Source organism: Bos taurus, chromosome 1 (genome assembly GCF_002263795.3).
Source record: "Bos taurus isolate L1 Dominette 01449 registration number 42190680 breed Hereford chromosome 1, ARS-UCD2.0, whole genome shotgun sequence".
In the NCBI taxonomy this organism is placed as follows: Eukaryota; Metazoa; Chordata; class Mammalia; order Artiodactyla; family Bovidae; genus Bos; species Bos taurus.
Window position 1 is genome coordinate 118,486,899 of NC_037328.1, and position 19,208 is coordinate 118,506,106.

The window sequence follows — 19,208 nt, forward strand, 5'->3', positions numbered from 1 at the left end:
TTGCTAATGGTGACTGCTTTGGCAGTTTTCTCCATACTAGTTCCACAAGTTCAGGCAGCTTCTGCCCCCAAGGGTTCCTTGGGCCTGAGTCCTTTAACAACTCACCTACCCCATCAAGTTCCCGACCATTCACCTTCGCTGAAATCATTCAGATTTCAGTGATTCAGAGCTGAGGAAATCAGCTTGTGGCTTTCCTGAGGGAAAATGGCAGGCAACAGCCACTGGACTAGGCAGCCACATGTACTGGATGCCCCTGTGTGAACACTTTGTTAGGCATGTACTAAGTCGCTTCAGTCATGTCCAACTCTTTGTGACCCTATGGATTGTAACCTGCCAGGCTCTTCTGACCATGGAATTCTCCAGGCAAGAATACTGGAATGGGTTGCCATTTCTTCCTCCAGGGGATCTTCCTGATTCAGGGGTCAAACCCTAGTCTTTCATGTCACTTGCATTGGCAGGTGGGTTCTTTACCACTAGCGCCACTTGGGAGGTCCCTTGTTAGGCATGGGAAAGAGAAAAAAGAAAATGAAGCCCTCTTAGACTTGTCCTCAAAGAATTTGGAGTCCTGTTCAGGCGCTGAGTCCATATGTGGTGCCAAAATTGCAGTGAATGCTGAGAGGGTAACTTATACACTTAAGAGTATATCATGCGTGGAATTCCCTGGTGGTCTAGTGACTAAGACTCCATGCTTCCAATGCAGAGGGCCCAGGTTCAATCCCTGGTCAGGGAACTAGGTCCCACAAGCTGCAACTAAGAGCTTACATGCCACAATTAAAGATCCTGCATGCTGCTGCCAAGATCAAAGGGCCCAAGTGCCACAACTAAGACCCAGCATAGCCAAATAACGAAATATTAACAGAACAGGAGTACCCCAGTGGGTTCTGGAAGAGGAAAAGGCAATCATGTGGGGATCATCATTCCCTCACAACAAGGAATTATGACTTTCAGAGAAGCAAATCCATAAGGAAATGCAAGATCATCTAGACTTGCAGCAGGTGGAAACAGTGGATGACTTTATTTTGGGGGCTCCAAAATCACTGCAGAGGGTGATTGCAGCCATGAAATTAAAAGACGCTTACTCCTTGGAAGGAACGTTATGACCAGCCTAGACAGAATATTAGAAAGCAGAGACATTACTTTGCCAACAAATGTCTGTCTAGTCAAGGCTATGGTTTTTCTAGTGGTCATGTATGGATGTGAGAGTTGGACTGTGAAGAAAGCTGAGCACCGAAGACTTGATGCTTTTGAACTGTGGTGTTGGAGAAGACTCTTGAGAGTCCCTTGGACTGCAAGGAGATCCAACCAGTCCATGCTAAAGGAGATCAGTCCTGGGTGTTCATTGGAAGGACTGATGTTGAAGCTGAAACTCCGATACTTTGGCCACCTGATACAAAGGACTGACTCATTGGAAAAGACCCTGATGGTGAGAAAGATTGAGGGCAGGAGGAGAAGGGGACGACAGAGGATGAGATGGTTGGATGGCATCACCGACTCAATGGACATGGGTTTGGGTGGACTCTGGGAGTTGGTGATGGACAGGGAGGCCTGGCATGCTGTGGTTCATGGGGTCACAAAGAGTCGGACACGACTGAGCGACTGAACTGAACTGACAATCCAACTCAAGGCAAGAGATACTGAGGTAAAAGTTAAGTTCTGTAATCAAATCCCGCTGACCTTCAAAGTCAGATTCCCTGGGATTCTCACTCCCTTTGCCAGGTTGACATGCCTGTTGTGGAGCCTAGAACTTTCCTAACAGTGTGAGAACTTCCTTGGTATAATTGTTCTCCAGTTTGTGTATCGCCCACTTGGCAGCTCTGTGATAGTCACTAATGGCGACCTCCTTGAAGAGGTCTTATGCCACATGCTGCGCCTCCCAGGACTGCTGCTGCCAGAGCCTCTGTCCCCGAGGCAGGCCACTGCTGACCCATGCTTCCACAGGAGATGCTCAAACACTCACAGGCAGGTCTGCCTCAGCCTCTTGTGGGGTCACTGCTCCTTTCCCTGGGTCCTAGTGTGCACAAGGTTTTGTTTGTGCCTTCCAAGTGTCTCCGGTGGGTATGAAGTTTGCTTTTACATGCAATTGAGCCCCTCCTACTGTCTCGTTGCAGCTTCTCCTTTGCCCTTGGATGTGGGGTATCTTTTTTGGTGGGTTCCAACATTCTCTTGACAATGGTTGTTCAGCAGTGACTTGCACTTTTGGTGTTCTCGCAGGAGAAGATGAGCACATGTCCTTCTACTCTGCCATCTTTTAAAATAAGATATGTCAAGGGAGTGAAAGAGACTCAACCTGAATTTAGGGGAAAGGAGAGAGCTATGGATGCAGGCTTGACAATGGATTGTATGGAGGGCAGTTTTGAGCAGGGTTCAAACAAAGAGACGTGTGTAGTGAAGGATCCGGCCAAATGTGTTTGGGTTGGAGCCTGGCTGGAGCGGATGACAACACATTTGTGTAAAAATTTAGGTCAGAAAGCTGTGAAGATGGCAGTTTGTTGGGAGTCCTTGGGTGCTAGATTGACAGCTCAGACTTATTCTTGTGGGTGGTATTTCAAAACCTTGTGAGCCAAGGAATGATGTCATGAAAATGGGAGTCCAGAAATGAGAGACTGGAGGCAGAGAAAACAACTAGGAGGCCACTGAGCACCTTGGGAGATAAGGTCTGTTGTGGGAGTGGAAGATGGAAGGAAGTAATGGAAGGAAGAACTGACAGCCCTTGCCATGACTAGATGTGGATGGAGAGGGAGGAGAGAAGGATGACTCAGGGTAGATTTCAGTAGAAAGGGTGGAAGGGAGGATTTGGAGACAGGAGATCAGCTTCAGGAGATCAGCGGAAAGTCTTTGCAAGTGGAAAGATTTACATATCTGCAGGAGTGTAGTCTCAATTGATTATCTTATGAAAGCTGTGGAGTTTCTCTGTGAGATAGGCAGGCAGTAGGTATCACAGGAATTTAAATGACAAAACTTCTGGCGCACAGGAGAGCAGAGTAGGAAAAAGTACTCTCTTTGATCTAGGATTCCCCTGGAGAAGGAAATGGCAATCCACTCCAGGACTATTGCCTGGAAAATCCCATGGACAGAGGAGCCTGGTAGGCTACAGCCCATGGGGTTGCAAAGAATCGGACATGACTGAGTGACTTCACTTTCTTTCTTTCTTTCTGATCTAGGATTACAAACCCTAGACTAACCCCCGCCTTTTTTTTTTTCTTTTCTTTTCCCCCCTATTCATTTCATGTGCTGCTGCTACTGCTAAGTCACTTCAGTTGTGTCCGACTCTGTGTGACCCCACGGATGGCAGCCCACCAGGCTCCCCCGTCCCTGGGATTCTCCAGGCAAGAACACTGGAGTGGGTTGCCATTTCCTTCTCCAATGCATGCAAGTGAAAAGTGAAAGTGAAGTCGATCAGTTGTGTCCGACCCTCAGGGACCCCATGGACTGCAGCCTTCCAGGCTCCTCCATCCATGGGATTTTCCAGGCAAGAGTACTGGAGTGGGGTGCCATTGCTTTCTCCGATTCATTTCATGTACTTGGACAAAATACAGGCATACCTTGGAGATATTGCCCGCTTGGTTCCAGACCACAGGAATAAAGTGATTAGCTCACTAAAGTGAGTTGCTTAAATTCTTTTGGATTCCTCTTGTATATAAAAAGGGGCTTCCCAGGTGGTGTCATTGGTAAAGAACCCGCCAATGCAAGAGATGCAAGAGATGTGGGTTCGATCCCTGGGTAGGGAAGATCCCTTGGAGGAGGGCATGGCAACCCACTCCAGCATTCTTGCCCAGAGAATCCCATGGACAGAAGAGCCTGGTGGGCTACAGTCCATAGGGTCACAAAGAGTTGGACATGACTGAAGCGACTGAGCACACATGCACACGCATTTTAAGTAAAATTTATGTTTTACATTGTACTGTAGTCTGTTTAAGGTGCAATAGCATTATTCTTAAAAAAGACAATGTACATGCCTTAATTAAAAGATACTTTATCACTAAAAAATGCTAACCATCATCTGAGCCTTTAGTGAGTCATAAACATTTTGAAATAGTACCATCAAAGTTCCCTAATCATAGATAACCATTCACTAATACAGTAATTGGAGAAGGAAATGGCAACCCACTCCAGTACTCTTGGCTGTAAAATTCCATGGATGGAGGAGCCTGGTAGGCTACAGTCCATGGGGTCAGAAAGAGTTGGACACAACTGAGTGACTTCACTTTCTTTCTTTCTACAGTTCCATTTGGAGAAGGAAATGACAACCCACTCCAGTGTTCTTGCCTGGAGAATCCCATGGATGGAGAGGCATGGTGGACTACAGCCTATGGGGTTGCAAATATTACTATATTGCACACACATAATATAGTAATAAGGAAAATGTCTGGAATACTGTGAGAATTACCGAATTGTGACAGAGATATGATCTGAGCAAATGCTATTGCAAAAATGGAGCTGATAGTGTTGTATGACACAGTTCAGTTCAGTTTAGTTCAGTCGCTCAGTCATGTCCGACTCTTTGCGACCCCATGAATAGCAGCACGCCAGGCATCCCTGTCCATCACCAACTCTCAGAGTTCACTGAGACTCATGTCCATCGAGTCAGTGATGCCATCCAGCCATCTCATCCTCTGTCATCCCCTTCTCCTCCTGCCCCCAATCCCTCCCAGCATCAGAGTCTTTTCCAATGAGTCAACTCTTCACATGAGGTGGCCAAAGTACTGGAGTTTCAGCCTCAGCATCATTCCTTCCAAAGAAATCCCAGGGCTGATCTCCTTCAGAATGGACTGGTTGGATCTCCTTGCAGTCCAAGGGACTCTCAAGAGTCTTCTCCAACACCACAGTTCAAAAGCATCAATTCTTCGGTGCTCAGCCTTCTTCACAGTCCAACTCTCACATCCATACATGACCACAGGAAAAACCATAGCCTTGACTAGACGGACCTTTGTTGGCAAAGTAATGTCTCTGCTTTTGAATATGCTATCTAGGTTGGTCATAACTTTCCTTCCAAGGAGTAAGTGTCTTTTAATTTCACGGCTGCAGTCACCATCTGCAGTGATTTTGGAGCCAAAAAAGATAAAGTCTCTTACTGTTTCCACTGTTTCCCTATCTATTTCCCATGTAGTGATGGGACCAGATGCCATGATCTTCGTTTTCTGAATGTTGAGCTTTAAGCCAACTTTTTCACTCTCCACTTTCACTGTCATCAAGAGGCTTTTTAGTTCCTCTTCACTTTCTGCCATAAGGGTGGTGTCATCTGCATATCTGAGGTTATTGATATTTCTCATGGCAATCTTGATTCCAGCTTGTGCTTCTTCCAGCCCAGCGTTTCTCATGATGTACTCTGCATAGAAGTTAAATAAGCAGGGTGACAATATACAGCCTTGACATACTCCTTTTCCTATTTGGAGCTAGTCTGTTGTTCCATGTCCAGTTCTAACTGTTAGTTCCTGACCTGCATATAGGTTTCTCAAGAGGCAGGTCAGGTGGTCTGGTATTCCCATCTCTTTCAGAATTTTCCACAGTTTATTGTGATCCACACAGTCAAAGGCTTTGGCATAGTCGAGAAAGCAGAAATAGATGTTTTTCTGGAACTCTTGCTTTTTCCATGATCCAGCGGATGTTGGCAATTTGATCTCTGGTTCCTCTGCCTTTTCTAAAACCAGCTTGAACATCTGGAAGTTCATGGTTTACGTATTGCTGAAGCCTGGCTGGGAGAATTTTGAGCATTACTTTACTAGCGTGTGAGAAGCATGACACAAGGTTGCCACAAACCTTCAATTTGTAAAAAACAAAACAAAACAACGCACTATCTGTGAAGTGCTATAAAGTGAGATATTCCTGTACTTTAAAATTCCCTGGGCCAGTCTCCTTATCTGCAAAACATTTGTCTATTATCTATTTTATGGGTCTTAGCCCATAAATCACAGCCATTATTTATTAAATACTTCAGCAGGTAACAGAATTTAAGAACTTTATTTTTTAATTTTTAGAATGCCCATTCTTCATTTTTAAAAAAATTCCAAACTTCAGTAGCTTAAAACAATATTAATTTTATTTGTTCATACTTCTACAATCTGGGCTGCACTGGGCTCTGTGGTTCTGTTGGTTTTGATGCTGACCACTGACTTGTTTGCCGTCGCCTGGTGGGTGGCTGGGTGCTAGATGGCTGGACTTCTCTCTCTCCCCTATCTCAGGGTCTCTTCCTCTCCACCTGGTTTCTCCTGCAAAATAGTTGCACTTCTTCCCCACTGGCTCAGATCTCCCCAAAGTACAAAAGCAGAAACTTTCACACCTCCTTAGGGGTTCAAAGAGGGAACCAGCACAGCTGCAGGGCTGCATTTCCAGGTGAAGGCAGGTCACTGGCCCAGTCCAGATTTAAGTGGGAGGGACTCCATGAGGGTGTGACCAACAGAAGGGTGGTCCACTGAAGGGCAGCAGTGTCACAGACTACAACAATAGTATCTCCAATTTGTAAATGAGTCATCTGTGATTTAGGGAGGTTAAATTACTTGCCCCACATAGAGAATAGAGATAAGCATGGGAGAACAGATAAAATTTGTACACACTTGTCAAGACTCTGATGCTGGGAGAGATTGGGGGCAGGAGGAGAAGGGGACAACAGAGGATGAGATGGCTGGATGGCATCACTGACTCGATGGACGTGAGTCTGAGTGAACTCTGGGAGTTGGTGATGGACAGGGAGGCCTGGCGTGCTGCGATTCATGGGGTCACAAAGAGTCGGACACGACTGAGCGAATGAACTGAACTGACTGTCCCTCAGTATCACTGTGTGTGTGTGTGGGGTTGGCTCCAGAAAGAACGCCCCCTGAAACCCAAATCCAAGGATGCTCAAGTCCTTTATATAAAAATGGTGCAGTATTTAAATATAACCTACACATATCCTCCGACATACTTTAAATCATCTCCACATTTCTTATAATATCTAATACAATTAAATGCTATGAAATAGTTGTCAGTGTGGTGTAAATTCAAGTTTTGCTTTTTGGAACTCTGGATTTTTTTTTTTTTTTTTTAATCCACTGCGGATGTGGAATCCAAGGGATAAAAAAGGGCCGACTAAAATTTGTTTTAATCTAAAATCTTGTGAGGTGGGTACTGTTATTGTTCCTAATGTAGAATGAGGAAAACTCAGGAATAGAGAGTTGAACTACTTTGCCTCAGGTATTTTCCTCTGGAGATTCATTATACACTTGTCTCCTGTCTCTTACAGGGCACTACCTGATACACATATAGTGAAGTTGCTCAGTCATGTCCAACTCTTTGCGACTCCACGGACACCAGGCTCCTCTGTCCATGGGATTTTCTAGGCAAGAGTACTGGAGTGGGTTGTCATTTCCTTCTCCAGGGAACTTCCCGACCCAGGGATCGAACCCAGGTCTCCCACATTGTAGACAGACACTTATATAAGGTGACTGTAAATGTTATTTAATCTGAAACTATTGTTTGAAGCACTGAAGCAAATCTCTTCAGCCACCCACTATCATATCTTATAGACTGGGAACTGGGAGTTTTCCCTTTGAGCTCTCACATGATCAGAGCCTTTCCCATTTCAGGCGTCTACTTTGTCCTCCATTATCTAGGGCTTGAAGTTTGGCAAGGAATGACAGCATCCTTGCCCACCCAACCTCAACCTTAATTCTCCCTGGCTGATTAACCTCATGATTCCCTCAGTAATTTCCTCTTTTCTAGCAACCAGGTATTTCCTAAGAAGCAAGACCTTCCTTCCTGGGTGAGGACCTCCCTGCAATAGGGCTAGCCCTAAAGGTCCATCCTTTCATTGTCAAGAGGCTTCTCAATTAGTAACCCTTTGGTCCCATTCACTTCCTGTAGTTTCAAAGCTAATTCCCTATTGTTGCAACTGTGGTGGCTTTTGAGAATAGCTTGCAAAGATGCTACTTCCCATGGAGTGACCTGCAGCAGCTTCCCCTTCCCTCTGCTGGTCCTGTGGGCAGAGGACTTACTGATGGAAAACAGTTTCAGAGTTTCCTAGAGGAGCCATGCTCTGCTTACCTTTGATAGTGATCTCTCAGGCAGCTTTGATTTTTCCCAGTCTGTGAGGAGCACACCCTCAGATATAGATAATGAAGAAGGGGGCTCACATAGGTGCCCTCTGCTCTGTTTTGGGCAGTGACAGGGAGCAGCCATTCAGGGAATGTGCTCTGAATACTCCTACCCTTTCCATGGCAAAACTATAGGATGGCCTTGTCTTTCCCATACACTTTTCTCCTTCACAGCAACTCCAGATTTTAATTTTGATTTTGTTCTACTCTAATAAAAATGTGGAGGCACAATACTTGCACTTTTATTTAACAAAAAGGTATGTAGGCAGGTATGTCTGCAAAGCGCTTTACATATATTGTCTCATGTGACTTATTTCATAAGCTTATGTTTGAATCCAGTAGGGTGGGGTGGGGTAAGGGTTTTCTGAAGCCGAATTTACCTCGCACACCACTCTCCTCTTCCCCCCCCCCCCGACGGGAGGGGACAAGGAAAAGAAGGAATCGAGCTGCTTTGGAGGGCCAGGCCGCCTCCTACTTCCCGCAGCTGTCTTGCTAGGCCAGATCTAGAAGCAGGGGGTCTCCATCCCACGCCCAGATCCAGTCGGTGGGAGGGTGGGTGGTTTTTTCCGGGTCACTGGCGCACCCTCTCAATTCCCAGCCACCTGTTCCGGTTCCATCCCGGTTCCAGGCTCTCTGGAGGGCGTCAGGGACATTCCAATCCTCCCACGACCCGCGAGGATGTCGCGGGGCGGGGGGGGGGGGGGCATGCTGTCCCTTTCCAGCACCGAAGATTTGCCCAGGTTTCTTCTCAACCCCTGGTGACCCGAGTCACCCTGGAGAGGAAAAAAGAACTGATAAATGGTTTCAAGCTTGTTTGTTTACAGTGAACTAGTTGGCGAAGTCGCATCCCTAGCGACAGAGGCACTTTCTGGGCACCGTCTGCGCACGAGCAGACAATTGAAAGCCAAACAGCCGAGATGCCTCCTCGCCAGACCAAATATGGTCACATGCAGCCTCCCGTGGAAAGGCTGGCCTCGCTGGTGTCTCCCCGCGTCGGAGCGTACCCGGGCCCGCCCTTAGAATCACTGATCAGTGCCGCGCTCCGGCCTCCCGGCCTCGGTACCCGGCACGAAGAGAAGGCGCGGCACCCAGAACCCGCCCTTCTTCTGTCTGGGCCCCTTACTCGCGTGTCTTCCGCCGCCCCCAGCCTGGTTTCGGTCCACAAGTCCTTGATTAAACAGGCTCGGGCCACTTTCCCTTTGATCCCGCCCCAAGTCCGTGGTAAAATCAAAGGAATGCAGATCCAGGGTTCCGCGAGAGAGGTCAGCGCGACCAGGAGGAGTGGGTGGGGGGCACCCATCTTCTCTTATCCTGCAGAGTACCCAGCACGCCCAGGGTTTTCTGGTGCCAGGGTGGAAGGAGGAGGAGGAGGAAAGGGAGGGACGAGAAGGGGTAGGCAGGCTCGGGACTTGGAGGTAATGCATAATTCAACAGCTCAACTTTCGGACCCGCCTCTTTCCTGGGAGTGGGAGTTTGCTCCAAACTTTGTTTATGGGACAGTCCGGGATCCGCGGCGGCCGCGCAGTCTGCTTCTCCGCCTCTCCGCGGAGCGCGAGCGCCTGAGGCCAGTTCGGGGGATGTGAGAGCCGAAGCCTCTCGGCTGCCAGACACCGAGTAGGGTCGGGATTTGCCAGCCGGGCCCCAGCTCCAGCCCTGCAAGCTCGGGACGCAGCCGAGCGACCCAGGCCCAACGGCGAGTTCGGGCGGGACGGCGGCCACCGCACGCCCAGACTCGGCTTCGCTGCGCGCCCAGGTAGTGCCCGCTGGCGCGCGCCCGCTCACCCCGCACCACGCCAGGGCGCCCGGCTCCTCGGGCTTACCGAGTGGAGACGTCTTGGAGTTGGCTCGGGTTGAGACTTTGAGGGCGCTGCCTGCTCTGGGTAGTTTCGACCTGTCCTTAGACACCAGCAGTTTCATTAGCGTCTCCAGTGCAGTTAACTCCCAGCAGACACCCCCTCCCCCTTTCCTGGTAACTTCTTGGCTTCAAGAAAGTTGCATAATTCTGGAGGCCAGGAGGGACCCCTCCCCCATCCTGCTGGTCTAAGTGCTGGGTGTCTGGGATCCCGAGGCGGACACCTATCTGTCTCTTCTCTCTATTCTCCCCTTTAATTCTCAGACCTTCAATAAGAAGCTAATCTGACCTTTCTCCTAGCAGAAGATGAATCCGGCTTCGGCGCCCCCACCGCTCCCGCCACCCGGGCAGCAAGTGATCCACGTCACTCAAGACCTAGACACGGACCTCGAAGCCCTCTTCAACTCGGTGATGAATCCCAAGCCCAGCTCGTGGCGGAAGAAGATCCTGCCCGAATCGTTCTTCAAGGAGCCTGACTCCGGCTCGCACTCGCGCCAGTCGAGCACCGACTCGTCCGGCGGCCACCCGGGGCCCCGACTGGCCGGCGGCGCCCAGCACGTCCGCTCGCACTCGTCCCCCGCGTCCCTGCAGCTGGGCACGGGCGCGGGCGCCGCGGTCAGCCCCGCGCAGCAGCACGCACATCTCCGTCAGCAGTCCTACGACGTGACCGACGAGCTGCCGCTGCCCCCGGGCTGGGAGATGACCTTTACGGCCACTGGTCAGAGGTACTTCCTCAAGTAAGTCAGCCTGGAGCAAGAGGGGGACACAGAGTCACAATACCCAGGCCGCGCGCGCTTGTTCTTGTGCGTATTCGTGACCGTGCGTGCATACTTGGCGTGTGGGTGCCTGCGTGTTAATGTGTGTCCTTGCACGGCTTTTTTCCAGAAATCTGGGAGGCTGGAAGTGGGAGTTAGTTTTAGGGTGTTGGAATTGTAAGGGATCAGAAGCTGGGGCTGGTGGAGTTCATCCAGGATCCGGGAAGTTGCGAGATTTTCAGGACATGAAAATTCTTCGAGGTAGAAGAAAAAAGTACTTGGGCAGAATTCTCGTGAAACACCTAGATGACTATGCGTTGAGTCTGGAGTACTGATACTGGAGTACTTTGACTTCTGGACCCAAACTCTTACTCCTTTCCGGCCCACTCTAAGTCAGGTAACTCCTAGGCTGGTGCACTGCGATGTGACATCAAGATAGTTCTAGAACAGAACTGAGGCTTGGGGAGGAGAGAGGAACTTCTGTTACTGGAGGTGGTCTGCTGTCTCTCCACTGGAAAAGGGAACACTCACTGACTTAGGCCTTACAGCTCCCAGTTCGGTGACGTAATGACCATACAGCACCCCCCAGTGATGTAATTAGGAACTGCGTGGAGAAGTAGTTGTGGGCTGGACAAATCAATTGTGTGGAAATTGGGTCAGGAGTTCTATTGTGTTGCACTCGGTAACCTAGAATATCATCGATCAGGAGCTGCTTTGTAGTATTTCCCGACAGGTTGTTCTGGCTTTTCGATGTAGTGAATTTTACATTCGAGTGGAATTAGACTGTGTAGAAAAATGTATTCACAGGCATAAAGAAGGTTGCTTCAGTTGTGGTACCCTAAAATAATTATATTCTGAAGGAGAAGCCAAGCTAGAACTTGAAACATAACCAGTGAGGTCATGGTGGGGTCAGGCCATCAATGGCCTGGATAGAAGTCCTGCCAACTGGAGCACTTGGTTCAGGATTGCCTGCACTGGCTGGCTGTTGATTGCCGTGGAGGAAAACTCGTCTTCTGAGAACTTGCCTTAGACTTTATTTTAAAGCCTATATATACATAAAATAGAGTAGTTTAGAAGTTGTTATGTGCAATTTTAATAAGGTAATATTTGATACTTTGATTGCTATGAGAGGCTGCTGCTGCTAAGTCACTTCAGTCGTGTCCGACTCTGTGCGACCCCATAGACGGCAGCCCACCAGGCTCTATGAGTGGACCTGATAACAAATACACAGTGATGGATGGAGGCTTATAATAGCCAACCATTTTACTCATACTGGTAGCCAATTATTTCTTCTCCATCCCAAAGCTGTTGACATCTTGTGCAAGAAGGAGTTCTTTGTTATTGGTGGGGTTGATGTAGCGCTGAGAAGCCCTTGTCCGAAACAGTTGCTGATCGTTTTAGTCCACAACTGGTCTTCTGGTTATTGAGTGCTAGTGTGGACACATACTGAGTGCTTTGATCTAAATAGTTGGTGGAATTCAAGTATGTGATGTAATAGCATGACATTTTTCTAAGTGTGATGATATTGTTCTAAAGGATGGCATTAGTTTATATACTGTGTGTATGTGCAAAGTCATTTCCGACTCTTTGCAACCCTATGGACTGCAGCCTCCCAGACTCCTCTGTCCATGGGATTCTCCAGGCAAGAATATGGGAGTTAGCTGCCTTGCCCTCCTTCAGGGGATCTTCTCGACCCAGGGATTGAACGGGCATCTCTTGTGTCTCCTGAATTGGCAGGCAAGTTCTTTACCATTAGCTCCAGCCCTTATATACCATATAAAGGTCTGAAGCAGCATGTTGTGTTGCTTATTTAGGTAAATGCAGTTTTGAATATGTTATTGTGACTTTTGTAGAAATGGACTTAATAGTACATACAAATAGAAAAAGACCCAATATTTTACAATAATTTTGGAAAATATTTTTGGTCCCAAATGATTTTTGAACTATGTTTATATATATACATACACAAATATATATGATATGCGATCGGTATAACTGGTTGCTAAAAATAAGAAATAAGAGCTAGTCTTGCCTAATGTCTGAGGAAAGCTAGGGGAAAAGATCCCTAAACAAAAGCAAAACAAAAGAATTCTCTTTTATACACATTTTGAATGATTGGAGTAGCTCAAAAATATGTTCGTGAAAAGTGGAAGTTAGCCTTGGGTTTAGAAAAAATTGATCTGCTACATCTGCCTTATCCCCCCAACTAAAGCCACTCCTTGGCTTCCCGGGTGGCTCAGTGATGAAGAACCCACCTGCAATCCAGGAGATGAGGCAGGAACCATGGGTTTAATTCCTGGGTGGGAAAGATCCCCTGGAGGAGGAAATGGCAACCCACTCCAGTATTCCTGCCTGGAAAATCCCATGGACAGCCCATAGGGTCGCAAAAGACTTGGGCACAACTTAGCAACTAAACAACAACAATAACAGAAAGCCACTCCTCAGTCCAAAGCTGGGTGAATCTCCTTTGTACAATCAGCGATGACAACAACTGGAAAAACATGTAGATAATAGGGCTGTAGGCTTGAGCTGATAACAATCCTTGAAAATTGTTGGCCAAGTAGCTAAGGGAATTTAAGAAATTAAATCACTGTGATCATTGTCTTTTGAGATAAAGAACTCTTCCAAGAGTTCTCTGAATTTCTTTCGGAGCTTTGTTAAAGTTGGAATAAGGTGAACGTTATATGTCATATTTTGTTTCATCAAGCAGTGTATCTTGGTGGATTTAAGTAGAAGCTTGGAAAATGATGGCCGCTGACCCTGGATTAATTTTCATAAAAATCTACCCATGACTTTGCACCATCATCTGTGAAATGGGGCTAGCAGTAGAATCGTATTCTTGATTCTGTCAGGAGTAGAGGGCTTTATAAATCAGAAATCAAATCATTTCATAATTGACAAGGTCATTTTTTAGGGGAAGGTTAGAAAATTGAGGCCAGGGAAGGGTATCAACATGACTTTGGGAAAGTCACGTGCTTATTTATTGGTGGACTGGCCCTCTAATCTGTTGCCTTTACTTCAGGAGCAATTTTCCCTTTTCCATGCCCCACTTAATCCCCATGTCACTTCCCCAGTTGAACAATGAGCTATGTAGGATATAAAGCCTGGACATCTAAGAGGCTTTAAACAGTTTTTGTTATTTTCTCAGGTAAGATTGTTCTTATGTATACAATGTAATTATTTTCTGACACCTGTTAAAGGACACCTTTTCTCAGTGTTCAAACCTTCCCTGTGATGTTAGGGTGCCATTTAACTGTGGGCTGGATGGAACCAGGCCATGTTAAAACTCAGGGCCTCTGAGATGACTGCACCGTTTCTGCTGTTCTCTACAGCTCATAAATCAGGTTGGGGTGTGTAGGTGTTGGGCAACAGGGTTTGAACACTGATCACATTAAAATTAAAAAAAAAAAAATGTCTGGTTATAAATGGAATACATTTGGTGTATCTAGACCAGAAAATAGAGAATTATAAAGAAGAAAATGATCTGGCTTCAGTAGAACTTTCCATTCTTACAGAAAAATTGTATTTGAATAACATATTCTATAAGAGAATTCTATATCCCTACTCTTAAATATAATTCCAGCTGTAACATTTGCTGCCACTCCCAGGTTTTAGTAATAATTTTAGTGTTTAGCCTTTTCTGTAATGTGTGGTAGAAATTTATTTTTGTCAAAATTTCTCAAGGCTCACAGAGGCAACTTTTAAATTTTTTAAAAAACTGTTTCTGTATTTAATTCTTAGATTCTTACCTTCTTAACCCTTTAAGTAACATGCTTTTACCACTATTGTTATCAATATTTAACTCCTAATAAGAAAATGAGAAGACTCTTGAGAGTCCCTTGGACTGCAAGGAGATCCAACCAGTCCATTCTAAAGGAGATCAGTCCTGGGTTTTCTTTGGAAAGACTGATGCTAAAGCTGAAACTCCAGTACTTTGGCCACCTCATACGAAGAGTTGACTCATTGGAAAAGACTCTGATGCTGGGAGGGATTGGGGACAGGAGGAGAAGGGGATGACAGAGGATGAGATGGCTGGATGGCATCACTGACTCGATGGACGTGAGTCTCAGTGAACTTCGGGAGTTGGTGATGGACAGGGAGGCCTGGCGTGCTGCGATTCATGGGGTTGCAAAGAGTCGGACATGACTGAGCAACTGAACTGAACTGAAGAAAATGAGAAATGTAGCTCCTTAAAATGTTTCTTTTTTCCTCTCCCAAGTTTGATATTTACATTATTTTGAGTTTGTCTGTTAGGTCACCTTTGTTATTTTCTGGAAACTTTTGACAGTATTTCTTGACTCCCCATTTTGTAAGTCAAGGAGATTTGGGTGGCTGGCAGTTCCACAGTTTGCTTTTTGTTTGTGACACCTCAACATTCCAAAGCTCTGAATCCATGACTAATAAAAATTTTGTGCTTTGCCCCCCAATTGACTGTATTCGTAAATTCTTCTTGAAGTTGAAAAACTGGAAGCAACATTTAATATAATTTACTGCCTTGTGTATTAGATTGGGTCTTAGACTTGCACACTGGGTCTGGTGTCAGCACTCCTGAAACACTCAGGAGGATATATCCAGCAACAAAGTCAAATGGATTCTTTCTTTTCACTTTTCATCAGTTGTTTAAATTTGTGTCACCTTTTAGTTTCTTCATATTTGGACCTTGACTTTCTTAAAGATTTTTTTTCTTAGTATTTCTAATCGCCTTTTTATGCATTGATATGTTATTTGCCTTTATTATGATCTCAAAATTTTCTAGGCTCGAAATCCCCTTGGTTGTCAGGTTTCTTTTCCTTAAGCTTTTATGTCCAGATTCCTTAATCTTTGTGTCCCATTCTGGTTTCTCTCTAGACCTACAACAGGACTGTCATCCTAGGACTTCTCTTTCTTTCCATGGCTAGAAAAGCTGAAGTACAAACTTCAGTAACTTCTTAAGAGATGTTTGTGGGAGGTAAAGTTTTCAAATTCTTTTCAGTTAGAAAAGATTTCGTTTAAAATTGTTAAGTTTTACTTTTCTTAAAAAAGAACTGACTCTGGCTGGTTTTCTCTGTTTACCTTTGGTTGACTAGATAATGTCGTTGTTTTCATGAAGAGCCTTTGTCAATCAAAAAAAATTATTTGCTGCCTTAGTTTCCTTGTCTGTAAAATAAGGATCATAATACCTATTTCATGGTATTTGGAAGATTAGATAACATACCTGAAGTATCTGGTACATAGTCGAATTTCAGTACAAGTTCATTCTTGCCTCCCCACATGCATACTCTTGTCTACCTGGCCAAAATCAGATGCAGAGACTTTGGTAGTAGGGTAAACTAATTTTGGCTCTTAATTAAGGTTTGGCGCTGAATGACAGCCTGGATCTGGAATTGCAAGCTGATTTTTAAAGTCGAAAATAAGAACTGACAGTCCATCTTTGTGTTAAAAAAACCTAAATAGGGATCCCCACCTTGGGGCATGGTGGCTTTTTGCTGCAGCATCTTGGGCAAAAGGTATCCAATCACTTCTGAGGAAAGTCTACTTTCTGATTTTTATAATTTGGCTTGTGGCTGCTAGTTTTGTGTGTGGGCTGGAGTTGGAAGGGGAGTGGGATTGAGAAGTGGGGAGAGATGAGAAGGGGAGGTAACTGACATGTGTTGATTATCTGTTCTATGCCAGAGGAGGCGGGGAGCTGAATCGTTGCTTCTCAGGGAGATCAGAAGCACCCATGGAGCCCACTCCTGACACTTGTGTGTGGAAACTTTATTCAGAACCCTAGGTGCTTTTCACATATTCTTTCTTTTAACCCTCACAGTGACCTATGAACAGGTACATATTATTATACCATTTTACTGTTGAGGAAACTGAGGCACAATAAGGTTGAGTACATGACCCAGGGTCACATAACAGGCACGTGGCAGAGATGGGATTAGATTTGTGATTCTCAAACCTGTCCTACCCTTGTATTCTGTTGCCTCATGCCAATTACTGCCCATAATTAGTCCCTGTAATTAGGTATCCTTGGTGACCAGATAACTTTGGAGTGGTGGGTGGAGCACTAGGGTTTGCTTCCAGGCTCAGTCTGGGCAATCAGATTTGGAGCTCTCATTGTTGGAGAGAGAGCAAGAGAGATGATAAAGCAAATCAACCAGAAATGGGTAGTCTATGGACAATGACTATATTTTCTCATTGAGATTTTCACCATTCATGAATCCATACCATTTTGCAGGGAACACAGCTGTGACATGGCGGGAGGATGACCTAATTTATTCCAGGATTGGATGTGTTCCTGATGAAATATAGTTAGGTAATGTGAGTAAAGTAGCTTAAAGGAGAAAAGGGTACTTCTCATTGTCTTTATAATTGCAGAGATTGATTAGGAATAAATTGCTTAAAGGGTTGAGTGATCTTAATTTCTGTCTGTTGACAAATTGAGTTAAGACAAGTGGGAATTATACCCTTATCATCCTTGTCTTTCCTTTCCTCCCTCCTGGGGTCAGGAAATATCTAACCACAGAAGAGGGTGATGGAAGTGAAAGAACCCACCAATCCAGAAGATAATTTTATTAAAAAGTATGATTAGGAAGACTGGGGGTTGAAGTAATAAACTTATTGTTGAAGGGCAAGTTCTGAGGGGATGGCCTGTCCACTGAGGGACTGTGAATATTTTAGTGCGTTGAAATATCAGCAGAGCAGTTTTCCAAAGTGTATTCCTAGGAACCCTAGTCCACTCAGATACTTTGTGAACAAAAGTTCACAAAGACCAATAGATTTGAGATACGTTGCATGCTCTATCCCTCTTTTGGAATTTCACAATACGCATTAATGATTCCAGAGTCACTTATTACAAAGCTAGTTCATTTTTAAACCAATATTTCACAAGCATATTTAATTTTTGAACATTTTACTCCAACTGTCATCTCTTACCATCCACCCAGGAATGTTCTGTAGACTTTGGGAAGCCTTTTTGTGACCTTCACTGTTACTTCTCTAGTTGAGAGTTTCATATTTAAATCAAGTTATAGTTTTTCTTTTCAGTATGCTTTGTGTATGTGTTAGGCTTTCATTTGTATTTCTTGGTTTAATAGTCAGTTACCAATGCTTAGAGATAAGAAATGGCCTTAAATATCAAACAAGTGGGGTATAACATAAAAAAGACCCAACAGTTATGGTACCTTGTGTAAGTATCATAATCCTGATACTATTTAAAAAAGTATGTGTGTGTGTCTGTCTGATAGAGGGTTCCATGAACAAAGTGTTTTCAATGGTCATTTGTGGGATTATGGAGATTTTTCTTGTCTAGTTTCTGTTTTCCTGTATGTTACAAATGTTGCACAATAAACATAAATCAGGATAAGTAGGGTAAAAATCACAGGAGAGAGCAAGCACAGAGGCAAGGGAAGATGGAGGGGTAGATTTGGGTAGATGTGTGGGGCATGAGGGAATCTGAAAGCCTTAGCTCAGTAACTGAAGCCTGGAGCTTTTGTTACCAAGGAAGTCCTCTTTGGGAACTGCCTGTGTTTTCCTTGTTTGGGGTTCTTTTCTTTTTCTTTCTTTTTAAAAAGTTTTTATTGAAGTGTAGTTGAATTACAGTGTTGTGCTAATTGCTGCTCTGCAGCAAAGTGATTCAGTTATGCACGATAGTGTTAGTCCCTCAGTCGTGTGACTCTTTGCAACCCCATGAACTGGGTAGCCTGCCAGCCTCCTCTGTCCATGGACTTCTCCAGGCAAGAATACTGGAGTGGGTTGCCATTCCCTTCTCAGGGGGATCTTTCCAACCCTGGGATTGAACCCGGGTCTCCTGCATTGCAGGCAGATTCTTTACTGTCTGAGCCACCAGGGAACATATTTGACACAGTAATTGCTAAAATCTTAACCAAATTTCTCCATAGAAGTCAGGATAAGAAGTAGACTTGATGGCAGCAGATCTTCTGAATTTCCTTTGATATATTTTTAATTTGCATGCTCTCTTTCTTGGACTTCTAGCTTTTATTTAATGTTCCATCTAGACACAGCAGATGACAAGGGGAAAAATGATGTTCGATGAAGTGAAATCAGCAATATATGCCAAGTGCTTAGTGCCATGCCTGGCTCCCCTGAAAGTTGACTTATTCCTGTTCTTGTTCCTGGTTGAGATGGTGATGGGGCCTTGCCTTTGTGCCACCTTAAGAGATCTTAACTGGTTCAGCATCTACCAGGAAAAATCACTGCACTGCTCTTATGTGCCCGTTCAGGGCACTGTGTGGAGAGGGGAGAAATCGGGCAGGTTTTCAGACCCTAGGCAGCTGACAGTCTAGCTGGAGAATCATGAAGAATACAGACACAATCAGGCTGAAAGCCCCTTTCTGACCTGTGTGCAGCTGCTCTCCCAGCTTGGAAGCGCTTTGAGGTGTGTCCCAATAAGTCAGTCATTTCTATTATGGTTACAGATCTGAAACTTCCAGCTGGTCTGGATGGCTTTTAGTTTCTCCCATTGGCTACACTCCTTCTGGCCTCAGGAACTTGGCACAAGCTGCTACCTGTGCCTGGAACATTATTTCCCTGCTTTTTGCCTGGTTAACA

The 19,208-nt window shown here is 45.3% G+C and overlaps 1 protein-coding gene and 1 non-coding gene across 4 annotated transcripts in view; both read left to right on the forward strand.

Annotated features, from left to right (window-relative positions):
* Positions 1 to 657: 657 nt before the first annotated feature.
* TRNAW-CCA (transfer RNA tryptophan (anticodon CCA)) lies at positions 658 to 730 on the forward strand. The gene has a single exon. It is a non-coding gene; the product is annotated as a tRNA-Trp (tRNA).
* An 8,829-nt stretch (positions 731 to 9,559) lies between these two features.
* Positions 9,560 to 19,208, forward strand: part of WWTR1 (WW domain containing transcription regulator 1) — a 149,050-nt gene continuing 139,401 nt past the window's right edge. Inside the window, exons 1-2 of one of the 3 annotated variants that reach the window (XM_005201826.5) lie at positions 9,560 to 9,819; positions 10,219 to 10,655. In XM_005201826.5, coding sequence (XP_005201883.1) covers positions 10,225 to 10,655 — 431 coding nt within the window. In that variant the 5' untranslated portion in view covers positions 9,560 to 9,819; positions 10,219 to 10,224. Of the gene's footprint in view, positions 9,820 to 10,218; positions 10,656 to 19,208 lie in introns of those variants that run through there. The other 2 variants (XM_005201825.5, NM_001193047.1) reach the window with 2 other exon arrangements.